The sequence below is a fragment of the Triturus cristatus genome, chromosome 8 (assembly GCF_964204655.1).
Source record: "Triturus cristatus chromosome 8, aTriCri1.1, whole genome shotgun sequence".
Lineage (NCBI taxonomy): Eukaryota > Metazoa > Chordata > Amphibia > Caudata > Salamandridae > Triturus > Triturus cristatus.
This window is the reverse complement of record NC_140591.1, coordinates 1,007,602,702-1,007,629,359: the sequence shown is the minus strand read 5'-3', so window position 1 is coordinate 1,007,629,359 and position 26,658 is coordinate 1,007,602,702. Positions and strand designations below refer to the sequence as shown.

General features: G+C 45.8%; 1 protein-coding gene across 1 annotated transcript in view; it reads right to left on the bottom strand.

Annotated features, from left to right (window-relative positions):
- Positions 1 to 26,658, bottom strand: part of CFAP47 (cilia and flagella associated protein 47) — a 2,697,962-nt gene that overhangs the window by 1,747,334 nt on the left and 923,970 nt on the right. The window contains exon 40 of the mRNA XM_085622577.1: positions 12,024 to 12,110. Within this exon, the coding sequence (XP_085478703.1) occupies positions 12,024 to 12,110 (87 nt within the window). The remainder of the gene's footprint in view (positions 1 to 12,023; positions 12,111 to 26,658) is intronic.

Here is a 26,658-nt window from a genome sequence, read left to right as displayed (position 1 = left end):
AATGACCCATGGATCAGTGGTGCAGGTCTAGGACCCGACTAGATTACCCTCAACACTCACAGTTGATGTTCTGGTTTCCGTGACAGGCCACATTAAATTCCTCTCAATGCTAATGCAGTAACTCCACAAAAACTGGTCCTGAACCTATATACTATGCTTCACCACTCTACTCTACTTATGGAGGAGCACACTCTTATACTGAGCAAAAGAAATAATAATCTGTTGGATACTTGGGTTCAACCACTTCCCTATTGAAGACCTGTGTGGGAGCTCTCTTCGAGTCAATCAAAAATGACCTACAAAGAAGGTATGCATAACATTTTGTCATGGCTAGGGCGTCTATTGACCATAAAGATGGCAACGCTGCTGAGGACCTTTTCATTTATTCAGGCCATACCCATCTCAGTCCCCAGGAGATTCCTGGAAGGCACACAGACTGCATGCCTCAATTGCATGGAAATAGGGAGGGGGATGAGGGTGGGATGTAGGCATAGCCTTATCTAGACTAAGTAGAGAAGGCTGAGAATCCCAGATCTGGTTTCATACTACAGAGCAACTCACTTACAATGTATTGATTTTGGTAGTAATCCACTAATTCCTGTTGAATCACATCACAAAATGGTGGATCGTCTAGCCATGTTGGTTGAAATCTCCAGGTTGGGACAAGAGATGTTACTGAGTCCAGTGGAGGCCCAGCTCCAGGGGGCAGTGATAAGACATTGTTTTCCCTCTGTAGTTGGCCATTTAGACCACTCTCTGGAGGGATAGTGAGTATATTATACAGTCTAGGCCGACATGCAAGTTATGCACTGGGGAATATTAGGAGTATTCCTGGGTCTCAGGGTTCCGTAAGTACCAGGAGTCAAGCAGGTACCAGCTGTCGAGCCCATAGTTAAGGGTTTAGCATTTCACTATGTGGGTTTGCCAGGAAGTGGTGGGTGTGAGTGGTTGACCATATGATCTAGGATGCAATTACAGTCACACCCTAGCAGCCAAGGGATATCTGTCCAGTTTTCCAACACTCTTGTGAGGTCATCAAGGAAATGGGGTTGGTCTACGTTTGGAAACTACAGGCTCCCCACTACCACTGGGTGTCCATCTGTGTGTCCTCTTAGGAGGGCATACTGCCCCTCAGTGTTGATTCATGCTTCTGTGACTGCAAATGGAGTACCAGGACTCACCCAGACCACTGAGCCCCCGGCATAGACCAGGAAGATTGTATGGTAAAATTAGCCTCTCCATTTGTTTTTAACTTTGGTGCCTTCAGTCTCAGTAGGATGAGCTTCCTGTAGGAATGCTATGCTAATATGTCACCTTTTCAGGTGCAAATGTATTTGATATCGTTTAGTAGGATTGCCCATATCCTTCATGTTCCATGTAGTAAAAAGGTAGTTACCTACTTGGCTCATCTTCACTAGGATACTATGGTGATGAATTCGCTCCGCCCCGTCCCCTGATCAATAGGTAGAGGCACTGGGTGGAAATCACGGAGTTGGACATGTGTGTGTGAATGAGACTCTCATCCGCTATGTAACTCCCACCCTGGAACTCCTGATCATATTCAAGAACTAGTGTAGAACAAACAACGTAAAAGACAGTATACAAAACACAAGAAAATATAAAAATATAACATGGTAACAATGTCACTGGCACGTGTGTTGTGGGTTCACTGTCAGCATGTCGTTCAGTCATGTAGTCACAGGAACTCTATTGCGAGCCCGAGTTTCAAGACATGTGGCATTAGACATATTTTGGGAGGTCCTCTGTGGCAGAGTATCCTCGCCTTCTAGGGTCAGGATATTGGGCCATTTATGAAGAGGCTAGACAGTGTCTGGTAGGGGACAGAATAGGTAGCCACTCAGATTCAAGAGAGGTTCGAGCCCCGTCAAGGGGCAGTGGACCACCGTCTGTATGCATACGTGCCTGGTAAGTCAGAACATTTCATTGGCAGTTTGTGGAGTTACTCGCAGCAACTGGTCCCAAACCACACTGGCTTCTGTGTATGCAGCACTATCGTCTGGGCTTTCAGAGCTCCCTAATCAACCTGGTCCTTCCAGGGCAGCGGCCATGACTATAGCACATCTCCTCTCCTTCTTGGACTGCACTTGGGAAGGCGTTGAGGATCTCTTAGTTCCTGGCTGCTGTTTGCGAGTGCGTTGCTGTCGGGGTTTATTTTGATTCCAACAGACCATTGGAACAGCTGGGCAGGTTCCAGGGACTAGCTGTTATTGGTCAATAGAGGTCAACTCTTCCTCAGTCATATTAAAGAGAGTCTGTTGGGATATCATAATTTTCAATTTAGCAGGAGCATCGGCTCATATTTGATATTCAGATCCCTAAGTCATTGTTTAACTGCATTGAAGGTTGCTCTGCATCTCTGCACTGCTAGGGTGAAGTCCGGGAATATCATCACATTGGAGTTGTCTATTGTAATACGGAAGGCTGAGTGGAAGCATGCAGAAATGTGTCTCGATCGCAGTAGCTTAGGATCTTGGCTATAATGGGTCTCAGAGGCGCTCTGTGGCCCCTCTCAACAACAAAGCACAGTGACTGGCCTGTCAGCGCTAAGGTGGTTTGTAGCTGGTTTTCAATTAATTTAATGGCGTCGGCCACCTCAGAACACTTGGGGAGCCCAACAATGCACAAATTATTAGGTCTGGAGCGGCCTTCCACATTCTCCGCCTGATCTTCCAGTATCCTTAATAGCTCCACCATCGTTTGTATCTGCTCAGATATATCTTTCAGTTATGGTGCCAGTGCCGCCAGTGTAGATTTGTTGGCATGGACTTTGCCCTTACACATGCAGCCTAGCTTATCTGGTTCAGTTAATGTCCCCGCGATTGCTTGGGTACCAGAAGCGGTAATCACTGAGGGGGGGTCGATGGTATATCGAGCGCATCTCCCGTCTGGGACAGTGTCTTAGCTATGCTATTTTTCCCCATCATGCGGAAGGTATGCTCCTGTGGAGTATTAGTGAGTGTGTCAGGGACTACTGCCAGATGAGACCCACCACGGCACAGCCCACCGGTTGCCAGTTGTGGCTGCAAAGCGGGAGGCACAGCTCAGGGGTGCCAACTATTGTGAAGGGCCCTCTCCACAAAAAAGGGGTTCTTCAGTTCTCGGAGGTGGAGGAAAGGCCTCTGAGTTGCCATCTCGCGCCAGAGCATCGTATTGGGCAGACGGTGTCTATCAGGCCTCCGACTTGTGGGGGCAGAGGAAGGCACTCAGTCTGTGGTGGCACAGGGGCAGCCCGGCCACTCTTCTCACCACATGGGCTCTCGTTAGGATCTCAACCCAGTTCCCCATCTACCCAACATGGACTGGTCAGGTTCCCCCTAAGCTTGTGCAGAGGCCCGCCTCAGACTGATGGCTGCATCGGTTCCCAGAGCCACTCTAATTCGGGAACAAGGGTCATCAAAGGTACTGCCCTCGTCAGAGTGGTCAGTTGATTTTCCAGGTGCTCCACAGAGGGGTCAGGTGTCATGGTCTAGGGACCCACTTCTTTTTTACTTCAGTGTGCCACCAGGCTCCCCTGTCAGCACCTCTTCGGCTGGACTCCCCTTTCTGGCAGATCAAGGTAGTACGATGGGCCAGTGGGAGAGCACCTGCAAATGTGTCAGTGGCGCGCTCACTCACCGCTCACAGTATGTCCTCTGCCGGCTCACCAAGTCCGCTCTCGCCCATTGATGGGGGGCTAGGATCAATACACATCAGTTTCAACCGCAGGCCCGGGTTCTGTCACAGCCTGCTGGCAGAACCACCATCCATCCAACCAGGTCGCCACATCTCAATCGGGGTGCCTCAGCATCACATCTAGGCCTTGGCTGATGTCAAGGGGGCTCCAGATGTCAGGAGAGTCAGGAGCCATGTTATGCCTGATTCTATTGTCGGCCTCCTTGGTGGATGCTGCAGGATTGGTTCAGGCTCGCCAAGATAGCTTCCGTGTTATGCGTCCGCCATGTTTAGCAGTTGGCCACGCCCCTTGTGTGGGTGACTTGACATTGGTTCACAAAATTGAGATCCAGGCTGTCACCTCTAGGAGAGGATTCATTTAGGAAATCTGCAGGTTGAGTTCCAATAAGAAAGCAAGAAATATTTCACATGCTTTAACAGGTTGATAGAAAAGATTTGCTTGTGTTTAAAGAATATATCCTAGAAGGAAGTATTGTTTGCTTATTGAAGAAGCTTTTATAAGTTTATATATCATGGTAAACATTATCAAGAATGAGAATGTGTCTCCAATTAGAAAGAGTTCATATTTTCTAACTTGTGTAGACTAAGTTGAGGGATCTAATGTTTTAATGTCTGTTTTGGTGTCCACAGATTAACAGTTTTTTGCAGGAAAGATATAACCATATTTCTTCGTGCAGGAAAAAGACTCTTCTATGCAGAATTGGTGGAAAGGTGGCCTGTCAAACACACTTCTTTGAATGCTAAAAATATGTTATGTTTTCTATACGCTTCATGGATGCTGAGTAAGATCACAGAGATGGCAACCTCACCCCTATTTGGAAGAGATATTTACCAGCTAGATTTAATAAGGGTATCTGAGAAAATAAAGCCTTACTTTGATATTGTTTCTGAGACACCATCATGGGCTTTTTCATGAGGGCTTCTTGGACCGTCTCCTTTTCAGGGACCATTATAATGCCCACATTGATAGTGTGATACATTGTACTTCACTTCCTTCTGAGGTAATGATAACCAAATGCTCCAACAAGCATGTAGTTCTTTCAGGAGGGACATGAGCAAGCACCACTATCATGAATACACAAATGCCCCTAAGGTGGTCCATGATACTTGCAGAGAAGGTCCAGTTCAGCTGCCATATGCTAAAGCCACGAGTACCTGAAGCGACTGCAGCAGTTCCTCACATACAGGCATTAACCATAAACTAAATCTAGAAGCTGGTGACAACTCTATACATGCATCCATTTTGCTACCACTATAGAAGATAAATGCCCGCAAGAGATCAGTATAGACATTGCAGACTAACCAGCCATTTCTTTTTACTCAGATTAGCACAGCAATGGTAATGTGTAGGAATGGAAATCTGCCTGCAGATGACATGAAGCTCCACCCTAACGTTTTAGGACTTGGGGACATGGCAGGATTCCAGGTTTCAGACTCCAACCACGATATTTGAAGCCTGCTGCAAGTTCCAACAGGGAAAGCATAAAACAATGATGAGGTTAGCCTCCTTAGGTAGATGAAAGGCCACACCAATACAAATCATACCCAGAAGAATTAGGTTTCCCCGATCAGAGAAGGAAAGGAAGGACTTTCAACACAGACATTTACAAGGAGAAAGCTGTAGCCAAGGGCAAGAAAATGTATATAGACCCAGTTCCCTATACATTCCTCAAGAAGGCTATGGTTCCTCCTGGGGGTCCAATGAATGGTTCCCTTTTCCCATTAAGCAAGTGTGATTGGAATAATACATAGAGGGTTAGAGTTTCATGGTACAAGAAAAAGGAGGAAGAAAGCTTCAGTTTATTTGGAAGTATAATAGGTGGTTCTCTTTTACCTTCAGGATCCTACATGAGGGAACCTGAAAACCATGGCAAAATCCATAGTGGAGACACTTAGCTCATAATAGCTTTACTAATGAAAGGAATTAATTTAGAACCTTAAGCTACAGATGTATGATAAAGAGAATATATTATTAAGCTATGCCTCTACATACTAATCACGTAGAAACATGTATCTGCAAGGAGCATACTATTAGAAGTCAAACAGAAAGAAACCTTCAAAGGTGTTTTTTCTACGAGCAGCATCAAACTTAATTACTTACTTGAAAAGCAGCTCATAAGGCCCAAGTGGTAGAGACAATGCCATAAGTGAAGGAATTTCCTTCAAATACAATTCTCAAAATCGTTTAAATGGTTGTGAATGTGTAACTGTAGACAAATTAGGTCAAGTATATTATAGAAACTTGCTAAATAAAGTTAAAGTTAGAGCTGTGAATTCCATATTCAGTGGCAACTCTATTGGATACATGTTCAGCAAGCTTGCAGAGATTGCTGCTTTATATGAAAATTGGTAGTTTAAGGACATCTGCCTTCTCTGGGATCACTCCAGATTTTTTGTAATTTAATGGGTGTAGGACTCTTTGGACTTTACTCCTGCTAACCATAAGTAAAGTGACGTTTCTCCCCCTTTAAACATGATTGAGTTGGTATATTCCTAATTGGCATATTAACTTGCCTATACGGCCTTGGTATATGGTATAAAGTGTACTCAGGGCCTAGAAGTTACATGTCAGTAGTGGACTGCAGCACCTATCATGCCATCCACCAGTGTAGCCTGACTGTAGAGGTGCAAAAACTGCAATTCGACCTTTCATAATAAACCTTTCTAACAGGTCAAAACCTTGTTTGGAATAATAATAAGTCACCCCCTTTTAGGCCTTGTAGTCCACAAGGCCGGGTGCATGGTATTTATAAGTGGGACATGTAAATTATTAATATAAAACATGTCCTTTAACTAAACAGTCCCCAAAGCATATTTTCACTGTAGCAGGCCTAAATGTTCTATCTAGAAAACCAGAGAACAGAAAAAAATCTTATTAAGGTATCTCAGGATGGGACTAGATAGAAAGATAGTTAAACAACTATTTTTTAATAGTTATTAACAAACCAATTCAATGGTGAAGACATATTTTTATTAAATGTTAAGGAAAAGTAACTTTTAGGAAATTATCTTCCTCTGGCGGAAGTTCCTGGAGGCTAAATTAGCATTTGGTCTCCAACTTTTTGCAGCCAGTAATTAGCAGTTGATTAGCTGTGAAATGCCCCTCGAGCAAACAATAGGTTGACCTGAATGGGCAGATATGACACCTCTGAGCCTCAGAATTACACTGGGAGCACACTTGAAGGAAAGAAAAGGGAAACAGGATGCAAATAATTTTTTTGTGGCTCCAATGTCCATTTGCTGGAAATCCCCACTTTTGTTCAACTAGACGCATGTCTCTGGGTTTATTGGTGGAACAGTGCCCATTTCAAACTGTATTTTGGTGTTAGATGTGAGAGGACAGTAGAATAACCATAGTACACTCCCCACTCACACCCCCAGCCAAAGCTTAGTGTAGATGAATAATTTTGCCACCTTTAAATGCCCAAAGTGGATAGGGTTAGCCCCAGGAACATTTACCCTATTGATTAGGGTGTGCCCAGGAATCATTCTCATCCACTAGATCATACCAGACATAAATGTGGCAAATACAGGCATCTACTTACGAATCCTTCCTGTACCTGTAAAAGATCAGAAGAGGAGTGGACCTGCTTTCTGTAAGCTGTGAAGAGCCCTGAGGGACTGGCTGCTCCCTTCTGTACCCAGGACAAAGAAGTGGGCTCCAAGGGTCGATTGGCTAGCCTCCTGTGTGGCTACAGGGAGACAACAAGCTACATGAGGCCTTTTCCTACAACTGCCCATCTGGCCAGTCCCAAATGGACAGGCACTGGACCTTGCTGCTTGTCTCTGTCTGATGTTCTGCAAGTCTCTAAGTGCCTCCCCTGAAGTCCTGGGGCTTTAACAGTGTATTCCTGTGGTGAATTGGGACTTAAAGGACTAAGTCAGAAGGTTGGTGTGCCCAACCTGCGCTTCATCATGGTTAGCCTCAAACTATGCCTAAGTCTTGGTCTACCACAACCATTGATTATCATTAGCGCTTTCTACTTTTTGGTGCTATTTCTACTTAAAACATGAATAAATCTATGGTTCCACATATTGGATTGTTGTCATTTTTGTCATTTTGCTTATTACATTTCACTCTATTTTCTAATTCGATTTAGGATTTTTGTTTTGCATTTTGTCATTTTACTGGTTTGGATCTGCATAAATCCTTTACACATAGCCCTAATTTAACCTGCCTGCTCTGTACCATAGCTACCACTGGGTTAAGCTCAGGCTAATTTAGTGACTGTGAGGGTTTACCTTGACAAGGGTTGTGATTGTTCCTTGAGGTGGGTAGTCTCCTACCCCAAATAATAAACCAATATCTTACAATAGACATGTGTGTAAACATACAAAAATCTCTTGGGATGTCTGCAGTCACCACTTCCATGCACTCTTGTTAATATTGATAAATTAATGCCAGTATTTATAATGATAAATTCCCACATAAGAACAAAATTGCATCACTATTATCAAATTCGCCCGTCAAACCAAACTCAGAAATACGTGGTCACGCAGGCTCTGTGACCTATGCCGGAGTTTACTGATTGACAGCTCACAGGTGGGGTGGCTCGTAGCCAGGAAACAAATGCGCAAACAGGAATCTCAGGTCCATTCCCCAGATAAGCGCAGCAACACCAATATAGTCCAGGGAGATTGGCCCCAATAAACCACACATGACTATAGGGGTGTGCGCACTCCCAAAGCACCATGAAGCCAGATGCCACATGAAGTTAGGAACACACAGCCAGTCAGGACACAGCACACACAGTACACACAGTGATCACATGTTACCCACTGGCCCTCATTGTGTCCACCAAGGCTGCGTTCCACCTGCATTTTTCATCAGGGACCTTATTTATGACTTCAGGGACAAGGTCCAAATATGTTTACCAAAAAAAGATAGACAGAAGTACTTTATGATACCCAAAGAAATGTATAAAAGCCTGTTCAGATTGATTGTACTTTGAGACAGTCCTCAGACCTTCTTCTGTAACTGTGCTCCCAGCCGTAGTGTTTAATTAAACCAATATTTACTGTTTTGCCAAACGCCTCTTGTCTTTTGTTTCTTCAACGTAAATTCATATTCAAGCAACAGCCTATAAAATTGGCAAAAGGAGCTGCCTAATATAACACTGCAAAACCCCAAATGAGGAGGTTTTACACAACTTTGAAAGTAGGTGCCCTTACGATTGAGTTGAGACAATAAACCAGTTGTGCTTTGTGTCCACTTCACTTCAAGATCTGAATGTCTCAGTTACAAACATATGCGAGACAGGCCATTGGGAATATCAAGCACTTTTACATTTCTTCTTGCAGCTTTTGGGATAGGTTTCAAAGAGTACCTATATTTTCAAAGGTTGCGTTTGCTGCTATTGATCATGTTTCTGTAGAGAAAAGGATTAACACCATGACATGTTGAAGTCGGCAAGACAAAAGACTGTTCTTTAAGAACAGCTCAGAAGCAAAGAAAGGAAATTCCAACAAGTTTTGTTTCTTCAAATTGATTATTACCCTAGATAACCCTCACAGAGAAAGCTGCACCTCTAAACTTAAACACATGCATTTTTTTCTGGCTACCATAATGGATGTTTCATTTTGCATTGGACTCTGCTTCGGATGTGGTATTCCTCTTAATTAGTAGTGTCTCTAAATGCAAAATACTATTACTTCTTTTCTACAACACCCATAATGTCTTCAGTTATTGGATGGAATTCACCCCTGATGTAGAAGGGAGTTATCTCAATCATCATACTGTCTACAGCATGGTTTGATTTGATTATATGCTTTCTGCTAATTCTGTTTTACAGGTCCATTTTCTGTGCTACATCCTTGTCTCACGAGAGGAGGAATGCGGTCCTCTGTTTTGTTACAGACAGCATAAGAGGTTCCCTGTGAACTCTAAATCTGAGACAATTTTTATTGATTTAAGGCATATAGTACTTCAAGTAAGTCATTCTGTTTTTATTTTTATTAAAATAGTGGGTAGACAGAATTAGGTCTCAAACACTTTAGTTTGAGATCATGATGTACTTTATCATTGGATTCCCAACGGACTCAAATACAACCAAAATTACAAGTTGGAAGATGTTTCTCTACTAGTGGTCATGGGATCAATAATCCAAATAAAGATGTCTCTAATAATGAACGACAAGTCAACAGATTTAAATCCCCCACCATGCATCAATCATATATTTAAATCCACTGATAACTAACATCAATTTCCTTTACCAATAAGACAAGTCCTTAACCTCAACCAGCAAATCAATGGACAAAAACAAAGGCAGCCTGTGGATCTCACACACATCCCAGGCTTGCCAACAATAATAACTTAGTCCAGTCACCCACTGGACACATCCTTAATGACCCACAATATGACTAAGACGAGGCAACACACCCAAAGGCAAGATCTCAGCCCTGAAATGTTTGCCCATCAAACCAAAAGAGTACTTAGACACATGCCCTTGTCAAATTCATTAGGACTTTTAGCAGAAAAAGAAGACTGTGTGCAAAGTCATCATACGCACAAAACATGTTCCCTAAAAAAGGATAAACATTAGAAACACGTGAAAATTTGGTAGCCCTGGCCTTCAAGCATGCTAGTGAAAGAGCGGTGACAAGAAAAAAATATTCACAAATATCTTGAATCAAACAACCTAACAGTACAATAGAGAGAATGGTTAAACACTCACTTATCCTAACTTTTCAGTATGAATTATTGTTTATGCCCCACAATACGGCTAGACCCCATTCTGGTCTGACAAATCTAAATGGTAAACAAATTTGATTTTCAGACCTTATGCCCTGCAGAGTGTTATCAGAAAACTCTATGTCATCAGCACTCATGTTTCTAGTTTAGGGCCTCCCTTTAACAGACATTAATTTCAGATAAGTTACTTAAATTGGTTCAACTGACTGCACTTTGCTTATAGTTTAGACTAAAAATTCCAGTATGCATCAGTTTGTTAAATGAAAGCAGAACTGGAAACAAGGAGTCCTTGTGACATATAATCTTCTGCTAACTCTAAAATATGGGGCACGTAAGAGCACAACATGTTGTTAGCCTGGAGGACCATATTGAAGCTTTTGACCTAAAATAATATAAACTCCCAATAAAAGATCCTCCATTTAAAAAAACAAACTCTGAATTATGCTGGAAACAAATGGAACATCGTTCAACCAGTGAAACCATTCAGTAATATTAGACGAGGATTGAGAAGTGCTGATGCCAGAAATGTTACAGGAACAAAGGGTCAAAGTAAAAGATTGTGTTTTAGGTCTGGCATTGGCCAAGATCTTTTGACTTTATTACAACTATTTGTATATTATACTTACTTTTAGGACCTTCCAGCCAGCCCTCTTCACCCATTGGTCAGTTACATGTCATTCCAATTTTTCATTCCCCCACTGAAGCATGCATCATGGGGGAGTGGGTTAGCACACTTCAGCCATTGGCTAACTTCCCTCTAGAGATGGCATTCTGTCCTTTTACCAGGAGAACATCAACACACAAAGTAATTCTCTTAAGTGCCAGAAACGACTATGAAAACATGTGCTTTTTGAGACCAAAATTGTTTTACAAAATTAAGCCAATTCTTTATGTTTATTCGGCTTGATGACAACCTGGCAGCTTTCTCAACAAAGTTTTGAAAAAAACATGAGATAACGAAACAAGCATAGACAAAGCTGAAAGACTGACAGCCAGTGACATACCTATTTATTTTCTCAATGCTTGTGCTTTATGGTTCAAGCCAAAAAGTAACCCACTTGCTTTCTGTCTAGCGGGAATAGGCCACGTTACACCGCATGAATTTAGAATGCATGCCATTACAACAAATGCGTTGTTACATCACAGACCATTACAACGCAAGTCATTATAACGACTTACTGTAGGGGGCGCTGGATGGGTGGAATAGTATAATTTACTATTCCAACTCCAGTCTGTGCAACAGTAAGGAAGGTGTTGGATTTAAATCCAACACCTTCTACCCCCTACAGCAAGTCGTTGTAACGGCATGCGATGTAACAACGCGGTTGTTGTAATGACCGTGTTGTAATGGCATGTGATGTGTAAACATCATTGTAAATGATGTTTACCATCTTGCGGACTCCCTAATCCCAATCAGAAAGCATAAACTGTACTCCAGTACTCCTGGAGTACAGACTTACTCTTACAATACCCTCACTCTACCTTGCTCATTGTCAGCAAATTGTTTATTTAAAAGCTACTTAACGGACATCTAAACTTGCCCTGGAATGTCCCACAGAATTCAGTCAGAGGAAAGCTTTAAGAGGTTTCACATGGTTATGCTGCATACTGATGTGTCAGAGCTCATTTGAAGGCATACCTGTGTGGCTTATCTTGTTTTATTTCACTGATGTATTCCAAACATCCAGGGAAAGTTAAAGGATTTGTAGATTCCACTATAAAGACCCTGAAAAGAAAAATGAGAAATAGTTCACAACAATGCAAGGCTAATAAATATCTATCCAAGTTAGTAGATGTATAATGCACCTATGGTCATGGTTGGCAATTAACATTTTATCAATTTTCATTCTAAAGTTTTTTCTTTTCAGCTGTAGATCTTTCCTGATACAGAGCTCATCCTCTTTTTGTAGGGACACTGCTGAGATGCTATTGTATTGGGAGTGGAATCTGTGAAATACAAGTTACTCTTAAATTTCTACACTGGCGGCTGCCACATACAAAAAGAGTTGGGCAGGGTGTGCAGAAGGGGGTGTGGGGGAGGGGGAGGAGGAAGGAGGGACTTTAATAGTAATAAAAAAAAAATTTAAACGCACCTGCTGCCGGCAGTCTCCGGCGTCGTGCCATGGTGCTGGGTCTTCCTTGTCCCATCGCCACTGGGACCCAGGAGTCCTATCATGTCGACCCATAGTTCTATGTCACATACTGCATCTCATCAGAGCAGACTCTACAAAGTCGGCAATCCTCAGCCACCGCTCACTCCAACAAGCCTGCCCTTCAATTGTTTTCCACTGGTGGCGCCAGGCTTGCCCAGTGGATAGCGATGCACCGCCTGGCTAAGAGCAGTCCCAATTTAGTGAACCTATACCTCATTTAGTCACTATTTTCGGGAGTGGCAGCGGCCCTAAACAGCTGCAGCCCATGCAGGTAAGAGTGGTGGGGATTTCGACAGACGATAGAAAACAATTATTAATTTGGTTTTCCATCGTCGTCTATCGAAATCTCACCCCCACACCTGGCCCCACCGTTCTTATCTGCACCGGCCGTGGCCGGACCGAACAGCCAGCGTTGCACTGTGAAAGTAGCGTCTACACTTGTCACTCTCTGTCTTTTCCTCCCAAAACGGGCCTATTCTCCTACAAGCCCACATAACAAGTGTGAAGTCTGCGGGGGTGACCCCACAAGTTGTGCACCCAAAGGAGCGTGATGGGTACACCATATGCAAACGATGTGGTGTTAAATAAGCCCTGTGAAGGTAATAGAAAAGGGACAGTTTGAACCTAGCATTACTAATGTTAATTTTAATGTTAATTGGGATTTGTAGAGCGGGTCTCTAAGCACTACCTCCTACACCAGGTCCCATGTGCGCCTCCACTTCCCATCTGAGAGGGAATCCTCCAGGTCCCTGTCCCAGTTGGCCCTCACAGACATCAAATCTACAAGCCTATCTTCCTTTAGGGCTCAATTTGGCCGGTAGATGATTGCCTTGGTGGGCCTGGGGTCCAGCAACATCCTCAGGACATTTGATTCTTCACGTTTGGCTGGGAAAGTCATCCACAGTTCCCTGGTTGAGTGTGATATGCTGGCATATTGCAGAAACTTCCCAGGGCCTATGTCGTAGTGTATACCCGTCCTCCACTAATGTGATAAATGCAGCATTTAGGTATAAAAATCTCCTGCTCTCGGACAACTGCCCTCCATCCAATTTGTAACTTCCATTAAGTCCTGTATGAGTGTGGATAGGAGTAACCACCAAATAGGATGTAGTTTTGCATAGGAAGCATGCAGCAAGACAAGTGTGACTGTCCTTTCCCAAGCCTGTGGGACCAGTCGGACTACAAAGGAGGTGTCCGCTGGCTTCTCTATGGCCTCCCATAAGCAGTTTGGGGAGGCCCTCTATGATGGCCAAGCACCTCAGCAGTAGCTTTTCCCAGTTGGGCTTGTCATTGCACCACATGGCAGCGTATCGGAGCATCCCTGCCAGGTCTCCTGCAGACACAGACCTCCATCCACTATGTCCAGTTTTAGGGCCCCCCGTCGGATCTTACTCTTCCAGACTGCCCACACCAAAACGGCATCCTGCCTTTTGAAGAGGGAGGCTGGTAGCATGCAGAATGAGTTTTGCATAGCGTAGAGGCTTGTGGGCAGGAGTACCATTTTTTGCAGTGCTACCATCCCTTTGACAGATAGCGGCAGTGTGTATCAGAACTTTACTGAGGTTTTGAGGCCCTTCAACTCTTTCCCCCTATTAAGATCAAATTGTAGGCATCAGTCATGTGTCACCTGCATCCCCTGGCAACAAAACTGTTGTGTTTTCTACAGCAAACCAACCTCAAGAAGACTAGCCTCCTTCTTTAAATAGGGCTGTCATATGTCTGTAAACGTGGAGTCCAGAACGATGATGGTTTTTCAACCCAGATCTGTGACTGGGGGTGAGTGTCTGAAAAGTTTTGGCACTCCATCCATCATCTCCCTAAGTTGGCAGGGTTTGCCCAGACATGGGTCCCATCCTCACTTTGCCATTGGAATCAAGCTAGCCTAGATGATGAGGGGTGTTACCCTGAAAGCGGTCCCAGGATGCTAGTTTTCGGTCCAGGGAAGACCTGGCTTGGCAGTTCGGGTTGGACTGGTCCCATGAGGCACAGGGTCAAGACTGATTTGCATATAGCTGGGATTGAACTGGAGTGGTGAAATGAGCTAAAGAACGAAGATGGATTCAACCCAGATCTGTGACTGGGGTTGGGTGTCTGAAAAGTTTTGCCGTTCCATCCATCATGTTTGCTTTGTTCGCCCTAAGTTGGCAGGGTATGCCCATTCATGGGTCCCTTGCTCACTTTGCCACTGGATTCAAGCTAGCCTGGCTGAGGAGGGGTGTTACTCCGAAACTGGTCCCTGGAAGCTTGTTTCCAATCCAGTAAAGACCTAGCTTGGCAATTCGGTCTGGACTGTTCGAATGAGGCACAGGGTCAAGGCTGATTTTCATATAGCTGGATCTGAACTGGGGTAGCGAAGTGAGCTAGAGGACGATGATGGATTCAACCCAGATCTGTGAATGGGGATGAGTGTCTGAAAAGTGTCAGTTCTCCGTCCATCATCTCTTTGTGTTTGCTTCGTCCACTCCAAACCTGGCTATAAGGTGTAGGATATAAGCTACAAAATGACCTGAATCCATCAAGTATATCAGTGTTCCGTCCGTGTATGCTGAGACAGCTTCAGTGGTGTCACCCAGCCTCACACTCCAGCCCTCCAGTGCTAACCTCAAGTGTATCGCCAATGGCTCCATGGCAAGCGCAAACAGGAGCAGAGACTATGGGCACCCCTGTCTAGTTCACCATTTGATGTGGAAGGCATCGGACACTATGTGTCCAATGTGTATAGCAGGTGGACACATTACACCTACCAGCAAGTTCAGACCCACCCCCATTAGTTCCATTACCTCCCACAGATAGTCCCATTATTGTGTGTCAACTGCCTAAGGCAACGAGTGCCGCCTCCATGGCTCTGTTCCGGGTCTCATGCATCACATGCATCACATGCAAAAGCTTCTGGAGGTTCATGTGGGTGTCTCTGCCTGGCATAAAACCACTCTGGCCGCTATGCACCAGGAGAGTGACCAACCTTTCCAAGAGCAATAGCAGTACTTTTGTGAGGAGCTTGACGTCCACATTAAGCATGAATAGTGGCCGAAATGAACCCGGGTCTGATAGATCCTTACCTGTTTTCAAGAGCATAATTCTGAAGGCCTCCCACATATGGGTCGGGAGGATGCCATTCACACAGGCCTCACTTAGGGTCTCCAGCAATGCTGGTAACAGAGAAGCAGAGAATGCCTGATAGTACTCGACCAGAAGACCATTGGGACCTAGACATTCACCTCAGGCCATGTCTCGAAGAGCCGCTCCTCTAGTTGAATACCCTCATCTAAACCCTCCACTTGGGCCTGCGTTAGGTTGTGGATCTCAACCTGGTCCAGAAAACCCACTTGCTCATGTTTTCCCAAGCCCGTCGGCCTTGCACATACCCAAGTAAATGGTGTCGCAGTAGGGAGTTAATTGCCCCCTGCCCCATTGCCACCCACCTCCCAGCCGATTAAGGGAAAGTATCGAAGGAGTGGGGCACTCACATTTGAGGAGCCAGGCCAACTTGCACCCAAAAGTATCACACTTCTTTCGTAGTCTTTGCCTATAATATTTATGCACATGACAGTCCAGTCTGTCCCATTCTGCAGCCATGCATCTCTGTGCCTCTGGCAGTTCAACACGTCCCTCCACCAGTCCTGGTGATAGTCTGGTAAGAGAATCCTCTTCTTCTTATAGCGCATGCTCCAGCTTATGTCTGGTGCCATAGGTCTTACTGAGGCTTTTGCCTCTGACTACCACTTTTAGTGCTCCTCACACTACCCCTCATGACCCAGCCGAGTGCCAATTGATGTAAAGTGGATGTCTATCCTATATTTGGGGTCGTCCAGTGACTCTGGTCGCAATTAACACAATGGAATGTCTGGCCTATTGCCTCTGAAACCACACATCAACAGCAAGGGGGCATGATCTGACAGGAAACGGACTTGGTATTTTACTGCCTGAATATTCAAAGACCCATCGTCCATTAGTAAGAAACAGTCTAGGCGACTATAGGCCCCATGAGTTGGTGTGCAACAAGAGTATTCTTCGATAGTGGGGTGGAGGTCCCTCTATATGTCCATCTGTTGCAACCTGTCCATCGTATCGCGTGATCCCACCACTATGTGTGGCTTCATACCAAATTTGGGGGGGGTCTGTCCAGCCTACCATCAAGGACACAATTACATTTTCCTGCTCACATGATAGTGATTTCCACATGAAGTATTAGTTCTGCCTCCAATTGCCTGTGAAAGTCGCCCTCATTATTGTTGGGAGCATATACATTAAGTAGGCAGATCACCCTGCCATTCAACAGGCCATGGAGGAGCACCTGCTACATCCGCTGTGTGGCCGCACAATTGAAACGGGACCACTGGCGCCACCCATATGGACATTCCTCTGTCATGGGAAGAGAATGTGTATGAAAAGATCTGCTCCATTCACCTCCTTTGCAGTTTTTAGGCTTTGCTGTCTAACAGGTGTATTTCCTATAGAAGTGCGATGTAGGCCCCCACTCCCCCAAGGTATGAGTGAGTTAGTCCTATATCTCTTGACAAACCAGTTCAGACCTTTCACGTTCCATGTGAGAAACTGAATAGCCTAGCCCATCTAAGCCTAAGTTAAGTAAGTCCCCCTTCGCCTCAGCACCCCCCACATCCCACCCAAACCAGAGCCGCACTGCGCTACTTGTATTAAAACTTGAAAACACAACTGCCCCTCCTCAACACCCACCCCGGGTAAACACATTGGAACCTAACTAGTGTCTTCTCACCCATGTAATGCAGCACCCTCCCAGTAATCTAACCCACTATCAGAAATACGTGAGCAGAGATTGCCCAGGGTCTAACTGTGTCCAAGATCAACCAAGAGGTAGGGTGTGGCCAGACGAGCCCGAAGGTGGCCCAGCCTGAAGTCCAAACCCTAAGGTAACCCTACAGATCTGCATACTCAATCCCACCCCAACAGTCACACCCCGAAACTGGAAGGTAAGAAAAATTAAGGGAAATATAAAGAGGACACGGTAAGGAGAGGGAATAAGGTGAAGACAGGGACTAGGCTAAGGCATGTCAATGGCCCAAATTAAGGAAGCAGCCCCTGTGGGCCTTGTGAAGCCCAGCCCATGCCACAGGTCTCAGAGTGTTATTCACTATCTAGCCAAAGTCAAGTTTCAAACGTCAAAGTTCCTCTCTCTGTGAAACTAGGGGAGAGAGACATGTACGTAACTTAACAATACCTTATAGTGCAGGACCCTTCCGGCCTGTGCCTGCCATCTGACCCACCCAGAATCCCAACTGTCACTTAGAGTGGCTACAGCCCACGACCACAACCTCCATCAATCCCTGGCAGTCTCTGACTCCATGAGTTGCGCGTCCTCCACCACATCCGAGCCAGCTCCAGAGGGTGCAGGAGAAGTAACCGACTCCACCAGCGCCCTAGCTGCCTCTCTCTCCTGTTGTTGCTGTTCCAGGTGTAAAGTGCCATCTCATCAGACCACCACCTTTGTCCCTGATGCGGATCCTCACCTTCGCCTGCTTTTCCTTGTCAATATGGGAACCGATGTCCAACCCCTCAGATAACAGTCTCTGATGTCCTGGCCAGAATTCAGTCAGCACCTCGGATCTCCAACCAGCCCCAGGCATCTTCCGAGGACGAGTAGAAATTAGAGCGATCCAGTACAACAATTTTAATTTTACAGGGTAGGGTAGCATGTAAGTGAGACCCATGGCGTTAAGTATTTCTTAGCCCCACTAAAGGACTACCTCTGTATTTGGACTGTTCTGCTGTAATCATGTGTATCATGTGGTTCTCGAAGGAGCTTTCCCCTCTGTGATGCACTTCCTGCAGCATTGAGTCCAGGTCCCTGTAGTTTAGGATCTTTGCAGTAACAGTGCGCTAGGGGGCTCCCGGGCATGGCGGGGGGCCCAGCAACTGGTGTTCCCTCTCTACTGTAAAGAGCAAACTGTATAGCTGGTTTAGTCCACTTCTCTAGGAACATCTCCGGGACGCTCCCCTTGAGGAACAGCACAAAACGCAAGTTGTATCAGCGTGACTGGCCCTGCACATCCTCCACATGCGCCTCCAGTGTCTGTGACCGGGTCTCGAGTGCAGACACCTTGGTCTTTGGCTCAGTGAGTTCCTCTTGCATCTTGGACACCTGCTGTTCAGTTTTGATTGACCTCTATGCTACCTTGCATAAGTCAGTGTGCAGAAATGTAACATTTATAGCCATGGCCTCAATCTTTGCCTGCACCACCATGATGGAAGCCTCATTGAGACCACATTGGTTGCTGTGGGCCCCACAGCTGTTCGCTATCCTCCGTTTGTGGGCCCGTGGCTGTCCGCTGGGCTGGGCTGTGTAGTGGTCATTTGTTGTCCGCTCAGCCCCCCCTGGGTGCACAGTCCTTGCCCATTGTGCGCTATGGTTGAGAGCTTCAGTGAGGTTGTGGGGAGAGAGCAAGACACTGGTCCCTGCAGTCAGTGTCCAGTCTCCCGATGGAGCACTGAGTATTGCCCACTAATGATGACCCTGAGCTCCCCTACATGTCTCTGCTCCTACGTGACAGTGGGGGTGGTCTGCAAGTAGCGCTTTGGCTGCCTGCCCGACAACTACAATCCAAAAGGGTGCTGACGTGCAACTCGCTAAGTAAAAAGTCCTCCACCACAGGGGCGTCCCAGGGGGATGTTCTGCCGCTTCCGGCCCTGCCATTCTGTGGGTCAGGAGTGGGACTGTGGCCACCCTCCATATCCCAGCCGTACAGGTGGAGCCCCCAATACCTTATCAGTATGCTGGTAGAACATGGGTGGGAGCAGTCAAGAAGTGGGGCAAGGCGGAGGAAACCACACTCAGAACGGAGGAGTCCCGGGGGATGCGCAAACACCCGATCTCCATGCGCTGGGCCATGTTAATGCACGCTTTCGCGCAGGAAACAGCGGCTGTGGCGAGTTCAAGACTGATTGACCCCCCCGTGGGTGCCCACGACTCCGGAGCCCACCCCGGGTAATGTGCAGGCAGTCCAAGCACCCGATGACTCGCAGAGGCAGACACCACAGGTCCCACCGCCGGGTCCCTCATAGGCTATGATCGGTGCTCCCGCCTCCCTTGCCCCCCTTTCCTCCTCCGCATCCGTGACCACCCCGACTTTATCCCACACGATGGTCCAGCTCTCAAGCGCACAGCTACAAGTATTCCTGATAGGCGACATAGTGCACCCCTTTTCCCTAGTTCTCTGTCCCCAGTTAGTTAACAGTTAGCTAATGGCTGCAACCCTATAGCCTCTACGACACCCCTTACAGGGGTTCACTCACATTGCACGGCACCCAAGCGGCGAGGCGATCACTGCGCGCTCCAGCAGGGCATGCCTAGAGGCTGGTCCCGGACACATACCTGCAGCCCCACTCAGGGTAGAGGCGAGTGGCCTGAGGGCCCACAAGACTGAGAGACCGAAAGGGCTGTGACTGGGCGCTCCTGATATGTAAGCCTCTATGATAATGGCGCTATCGCCTGTGCCTGCGTGTATAATTGTTTATAAATGCCAATAAAAACGTTTTACAAAAGAATGCTGGTAGAACACGTGGAAGGAGAGGTCCCTTGTGAGTTCAGGCGTCTCCGGTGCGGTCTTCCCCCCAGCCATTTCACCTTGTTCCTGCAGGGCAATGTGTGGGCATTATCAACAGCACCACGGGGACTGCCAGGACCCATGACAGAGGCCAACTTCTGTGGCGCCATCCCCTCGCCTCAGGACAGGGGAGATCAGTTCCAAGGATGGCAACCAAGCCACCTTGTGGGACAACGCTACACCAGCGGTAGCAGAGAGGATGAAGTGCAATCAGGGAGGCCCCACTTGGGTGTTCGCTCCTCTGGCGGCCTGCTATAATGTCCTAGCAGGCCACATATCCCTAGATGTTGCGCCACAAGCCCTCTGCCCCATGGCCATTCGGCAAATCCTATCAGTTGTGCAGGCCATGGGAAGGGGAGAGGAGCCCCACCTCATCAGTCCGGTCAGGCTCCTCCACTTCGGACCCGATCACCCCCCAGCACCCAGCTCCCGCACCACAGGCCCTGATCTGCGGCTGCTCCTGAGACGGTCGCACAGCTCAAACCTGCCCCAAACGCCACTCACAGTCACTGTGACCTGGGGGAGGGATGGGATCAGAGTCCCTCCGGAGAATGAGACCCCTCCAGCCGGTCCGCATCCACTGCCATCGCCAGCTTCAGCCTAGGCCACGGGTCACTGCAGCCGGAGGCCTCGATCTTCCCGCGGGCCACGCCCACCCCCTCAGGACAGACACGCAAAGATCTCCACTGACAATAGGGAGGCCACCAAAGGGGTCACGAGCTGCCCGCACAACCAGAATTGGAGGTCTGGACTCCGCAAGGCAAACAGAGCGGCATGATAACAAAGGATCAAAGTTCTGGGCTGGGAACACTCTTATAGTGCAGCCATCTTCCCAGCCATGCCCCCCCCCTCCCAAAAGTAATCTCAAATGGATTGGTCTGTGCAAACGTAAGGTAGGGCAAGGCAGAATATGGAAAGGAATACTTCAAAATAGTTGAGGTGAAGTCGGAACTGGAACAGCTTTCACAGTTTCCTGAAAGTGAGAGTGTCCAGCTGTGTCCTGGGTAGTTGCAAGAAGGAGTATATGGCTCTGGTTGTGGCTTCCATAAGGAAGTGTTTTAGTGACAGAGAAGTTTTGAGATTGAGATAGAGAGTGGCCTCTCTGTTCTCTGGATATTGTGAGCAGTGATACCACATATCGAAGGGTAACTAGGGGGAAGAACCTTGGAGGGAAAACAGAGGTTAAATTGCATTCAGGCCTGCATTGTTAGCCAAAGAAGTACTTTAAACACTGGTGAAATATGGTCTAATTTAAATTGGTCTAGGGAATCTCCTTCTAAACCTTGGTTCAGCCCTGAGCTTAAAGCATTTAAACACGAATGTAATATTCTTGAGGGAGTGTGGCTTCGCAGTGATTACTGTCCCGCAGTCAAGCGGAAGCTAAGAATCAAACAGAAGGTCTATTATGAGGCCATAACTACCGCCAAAAGGCAATTCTATTCAAATCGTAATGACTCAGCTAAAAACAACGTTAAAGACATTTTTGCTATTGTTCAGAGCTTTAAGTCTCCTTCGGCTCAAGCTAGTGTGTCATCTTCCTCAGTCACCTGGTGCGATACTCTCTCGAATTTCTTCTTGGATTAGATCCGCACTATTCAGTCGGCTTTTTCGCCCGGTGACAATGGGACCGTGGCAACTGTGTTGCCTTCACCTGCTGGCGTTGAACATCGCTTGGATGCTTTTAAGCTGGTGGACTTGCCTGACTCTCTTAAAATTCTTAAGAGTTTAAAATCGGGGTTACCTCTGATCCTTGCCCTGCTAGACTGCTAGCAGCAGCAGAGACAATTAATGTAGAGGTGAACAGTATTATCAATTTGTCTCTCCAGACAGCCAGTGTCCCAGTGGCCTGGAAGCAGGCCAGGATTCTGCCACTTTAAAAAAGCTGTCACTAGACCCTCTCAATCCAGGGAACTATCGACCCATTTCCCTCTTACCTGGCCTGGCCAAGGTGTGCGAGAAGGTTGTCAACAAACAACTCACCACGCCCATTGAGAGGGAGGGTATTCTGAATCCAGCACCGTCAGGGTTCCGGGCTTCCCACAGCACCGAATCGGTCCTGGTGGAGGTCGTGGAGGCTATTCGGGAGTGTCTGGATGCCGGCGGGAGGGCAGCATTAATTCTGCTTGACGTCTCTGCGGCGTTCGACACAGTCCCACATTCTCTTCTCCTTTCGCGACTTACCAGGATCGGTGTGTCGGTTACTGCCTGGAATTGGCTTCGATCCTTCTTAGAAGGTCGGGACGAGCAGATTTGGATTCCTACATCCACCTCCTCTCTACAGTCTGTGATCACGGGAGTTTCCCAGGGGTCTTCCCTTAGTCCCCTTCTCTTTAACATTTATGTGACACCTTTAGTCTATTTGGCCGAGAGCCTGGGGGCCAAGGTGATGGCCTACGCCGATGACACCCAGCTGCTATTTACTTGGGACGATAACGATGAGTCAGTCTCCTCGGTTCACCACTGTCTCTCATCCATTTTTTAATGGTTAGCGGCTACGCAATTAAAGTGCAATGAGGAGAAGTCAGAGATTCTCCTCTTTGGAAAATTCCCTCCTAATTTCTGGGAATCTCTTTGGCCTCCTGAGTTCCCATGCCCACCTCTGTAGGGAAGTCTGCCAAGAATTTGGGGGTGTGGTTTGGCGAGAGCCTCTCTTTTTCAAACCATATCAAGAAGCTGTCCGGCAATTGTTCTGGTCTCCTCAAGACTCTCAGGAAGTTCTTCCTCTCCTTCCTCAGGCAGCAAGAGAAACGGTCACCTGTGCACTCATTCTGTCCCGGCTAGATTATGCCAATGCTCTATACATTGGGATTCCGGGCTACTTGCTGAAAAAGCTCCAGGAGATCCAAAATGCGGCAGACAGACTTCTTTTGGGCATCTCCGCCAGGAACAGCGTGCGACATCACCTGCACTCACTGCACTGGCTGCCCGTGGCGGAACGGGTGAAGTTCAAATCGTTGGTTTTGGCCCACCGAGCTCTGCATGGCCTCGGCCCATTCTATCTACAAAAACGGTTCTCTTTCTATGTTCCATCTAGACAGTTGCGCTCTACGTCCCTTCGCCTCGCTCAGGTTCCCCGATTCAAATACCAGAGGCTAGGAAGCAGTTCGTTGGCAAGGAAGGCCGCTGCTCCTTAGAACACACTGCCCCTCGCCCTATGCAATATTCAGGACCCAGCAGTATTTAAGAAAAACTTGAAAACACATCTTTTCGCTTAAACAGACACCCTCACCCTTTTTGGCATCGTGCCGGTACACTCGTGAGTATCCGTGCGCGGTACAAATTAAAATAACATAATATAATATAATTTTCGCTTTGAAGACATTAAGCAAGCATTGGCAAGAAAAAAGTGTTGTGAAATGCAATGTCTGCAGGACCCGAAATAATAATACGGCATTGCCAGTGTCTGTCTAGGGTGTACTCGGTGATATGAGTTAAAACAGTGGGTACGGCGACCCCACTATTTTATGAATGAAAATAGCCTCTGAATTGCTATGAGAAAATGTGTACAAATCTCACATATTCCACCAAAGCTGCATTAAGTGCAGTGACAACTAGATATTTATAGCATAAAAAATAAACTGAGGGCTACTTATAGCAAAGCAGAACTTGAACTTTATTTGGAAATGCATATAGCTCTCAAAGAGATATATAGCTGATAGAACAAAGACTTTAACCTCAGTACAGATAGTTGTGGAACTTGCAAGCGTTTTTGAACCAGATTCATAAAGAGCAGCGCTGTAAAGTGGGAAATCAATTTCAGAGGTTTAGGTTAATGAGATTCACACAAAAATCCCGAAAGTACTCCTAAAAATTTACAACAACTGCAAATTTTCTGGAATACTCCAATTCGCAAAATGTAGCCACTCGGATTTTCCAGTAGGTGGAAACTTTTTTCTTTTCTACAGTGAAAAATATTGGTCGGGTTAGTTGCCATTTTCCACCTTAAGAGGTACTAAATCCCTTCTTTCAGTGGAGGACATTTGGGGGCTGTTTTTACGGTAGGAAAGTGGATGTGGTACTTATTTAACTGCTCACAAACATACAGATATTTTGGTGTTAACCTACCTCTATAAATCATCTGACGTTCCACCTCTAACGAAGGCAGATCCTTGTAACTGACAGATCATTTACATTCTTAATTGCGAGTCATGAACAGCAATGTCCACAGACACCTATTCAGTTTAACTTACATGAGAAAAAAAAACACTCTGTGAATCAGGCCTACTAGTCTCTGAGGTCAAGTAACATAATGGCTATGAGAAATTGGGATGTCGGTTGACTGGGGTGTGATCCCTGGTCAAGCAACAGCCACAATCCCGTGCAGGGTGACCCACACAAAGTCACTAAATCAACCTGTGCTTAACCCTGGGTAGCTTGGCACAAAAAGCAGTCAGGCTCAACTCGGAGGCAATGTGTAAAGTATTTATGCAGCCCTAAAACAGTAATAAAGTGCAAATACAACACAAGAAAAATCCCAAACCAATTTAGAGTAAACTTGCATAAATTATTTAACACCAAAACAACAAAAAACCAATCAGTAGAACTGGAGGTATGAATTTTTAAGTGTTTAGTCAAATGTAGAACCCAAAAGGTCATCAAGCCAACAGCAGACATCTTGTCGTGCTGGACTGGGTCAAAGTTGAAAGTTATGACCCACTGCAATGGAGCGTAGTTCGGACACAAGAAGTTGATTGGGCCCGGTCAGTGCTTACCTTCTGGTTTCAGATTCCATGTACCACAACTCCTCTCTATGGGTTTTAACACATTTGAAGAATAATCCACTTTTAAAGTCTTACTGTCTTTAACCTATATTTTCACAATAAATGAGACAGCAGTAATGCTTCTGTCATAGCTTTTGTAACAAACCGAGCCAAAACAATGCATCTGACATAAGTTTTTATTCAAATTAATCTATCAGGTGTGTAAACTTCATCATTGGCTTGTCACAGTGACCAACAATGACCTATTCTATTGAGCATAAGCTTTGCCAAGGCAAGTACCAGGCTTATGCTCATAAACTTACAAAATATGCTCAAAATACGTTTTTTTTATCAATATACTGCTATTCGTTGTAGGGCCAAAAAGGGTCTCTCGAAATGCAAGTCTTCTACCACAAGGGTTTGTCAGAGAGGGTAACCAACACAAAAACCCTTGCCTACTGCGGTAATCTGTGAGATTCTATGTCATAAAACACTCTTGTACAGGTTTTACCACAGTTTAATAACAATGCACTCCAACAGACCTACTGACTTTAACATAAGTTTTTCACAATAACTAAATCAGTTCTACTGACTTAGTTTTAGCTCTCCATAATAAAACATCAGACGTAGTGCATCTGAGAAATAGCATAATCCATTTATCCGCATAACCAATTTAGGCCTACTGTATTGAACACAGGTTTTCTATAAACAATCATTTGCATAGCCAGCCCTACAATTACAAATGTCTGCAAAAGTGACGTTGGCAAAAGAATATCCAGCTCCTCCTAATTGAGCATAACGGGGGTTCTCACAGTGGTAAACTTCTACTCAAAGGGTTTATTAGACAGGGTGAACAATACCAAAATCCTTGCTTACTATAGTAATTTGTGAGATTGCCTGTAACAAAACACCTGTTTAGAGGCTTTAACGCAGTATTTTCACAATCTACCCTTAAAGACTATTGACTAAGAAATGCTTTTCACTATAAATAAGTCAGGCATACTGCTATTGTCGCAACATTTCATGAAAACACATAGCATCAGTGACTTGTCTCCATACCCAATTCAGGCCTAATGTATTTAGCATAAGCTTTCCAAAACATAAACTGTAACACAAGCACTCTTTCAGCGGAAGCCCACAACCAATGCCCACTCAAATGCTGTAGTTAAGAAAATTAACATGTGGGAGGAGCCAAAGTGCCTCTCCAGTAGTGCTTCTTAAAGATTGTTTTCTGTTGATCACATATAGCAGCCATGCTGTCACGCAGTCAGACCTAAAAATAGCACTGTGATACCAGGGAGGTTCCAGAGATAAAACAATGATGTATATGGTTTGCTTTAGAACACTAATCTTGCCAAAAAGTCAAATGGAGGATTGTCCCCTGACAAATATGTAAACATAAAATCAAGGAAATAATGTGAAAAGGAAAGGACGTCTGTAGCACATCAGTGGGTTTGAGCTGAAGGTTTGTTATTCAAGAGGAGATGTGCTTTCTGTTCTATTTATACATACACATGCTGTTTTGTTCAGCCATCTCGGCTGTCATTCTTCCCCTGTGTCTTCATATCACACTTTAATGATTTCAGGGACGGGAATGCGGCCTCTGTTCCCCTGGCAAGGTGGTTCAATGGCAGTGTCTATGTGCCACATTAAGTGGCCCCACGTGTACAGGATAGTAGCTGACTGACGGCTTGTTATTTGGCAGAAAGACAGCATCTTTTATTACTTTGCAGGTAAACTAAAGACATTACTTTAATAATAAATAGCCACCTCCCATGCATTTTGGAGGCAGGCCAATTTCTGCAAAGTCTAATAAATAGAATTTGATACTGCTATGTGCA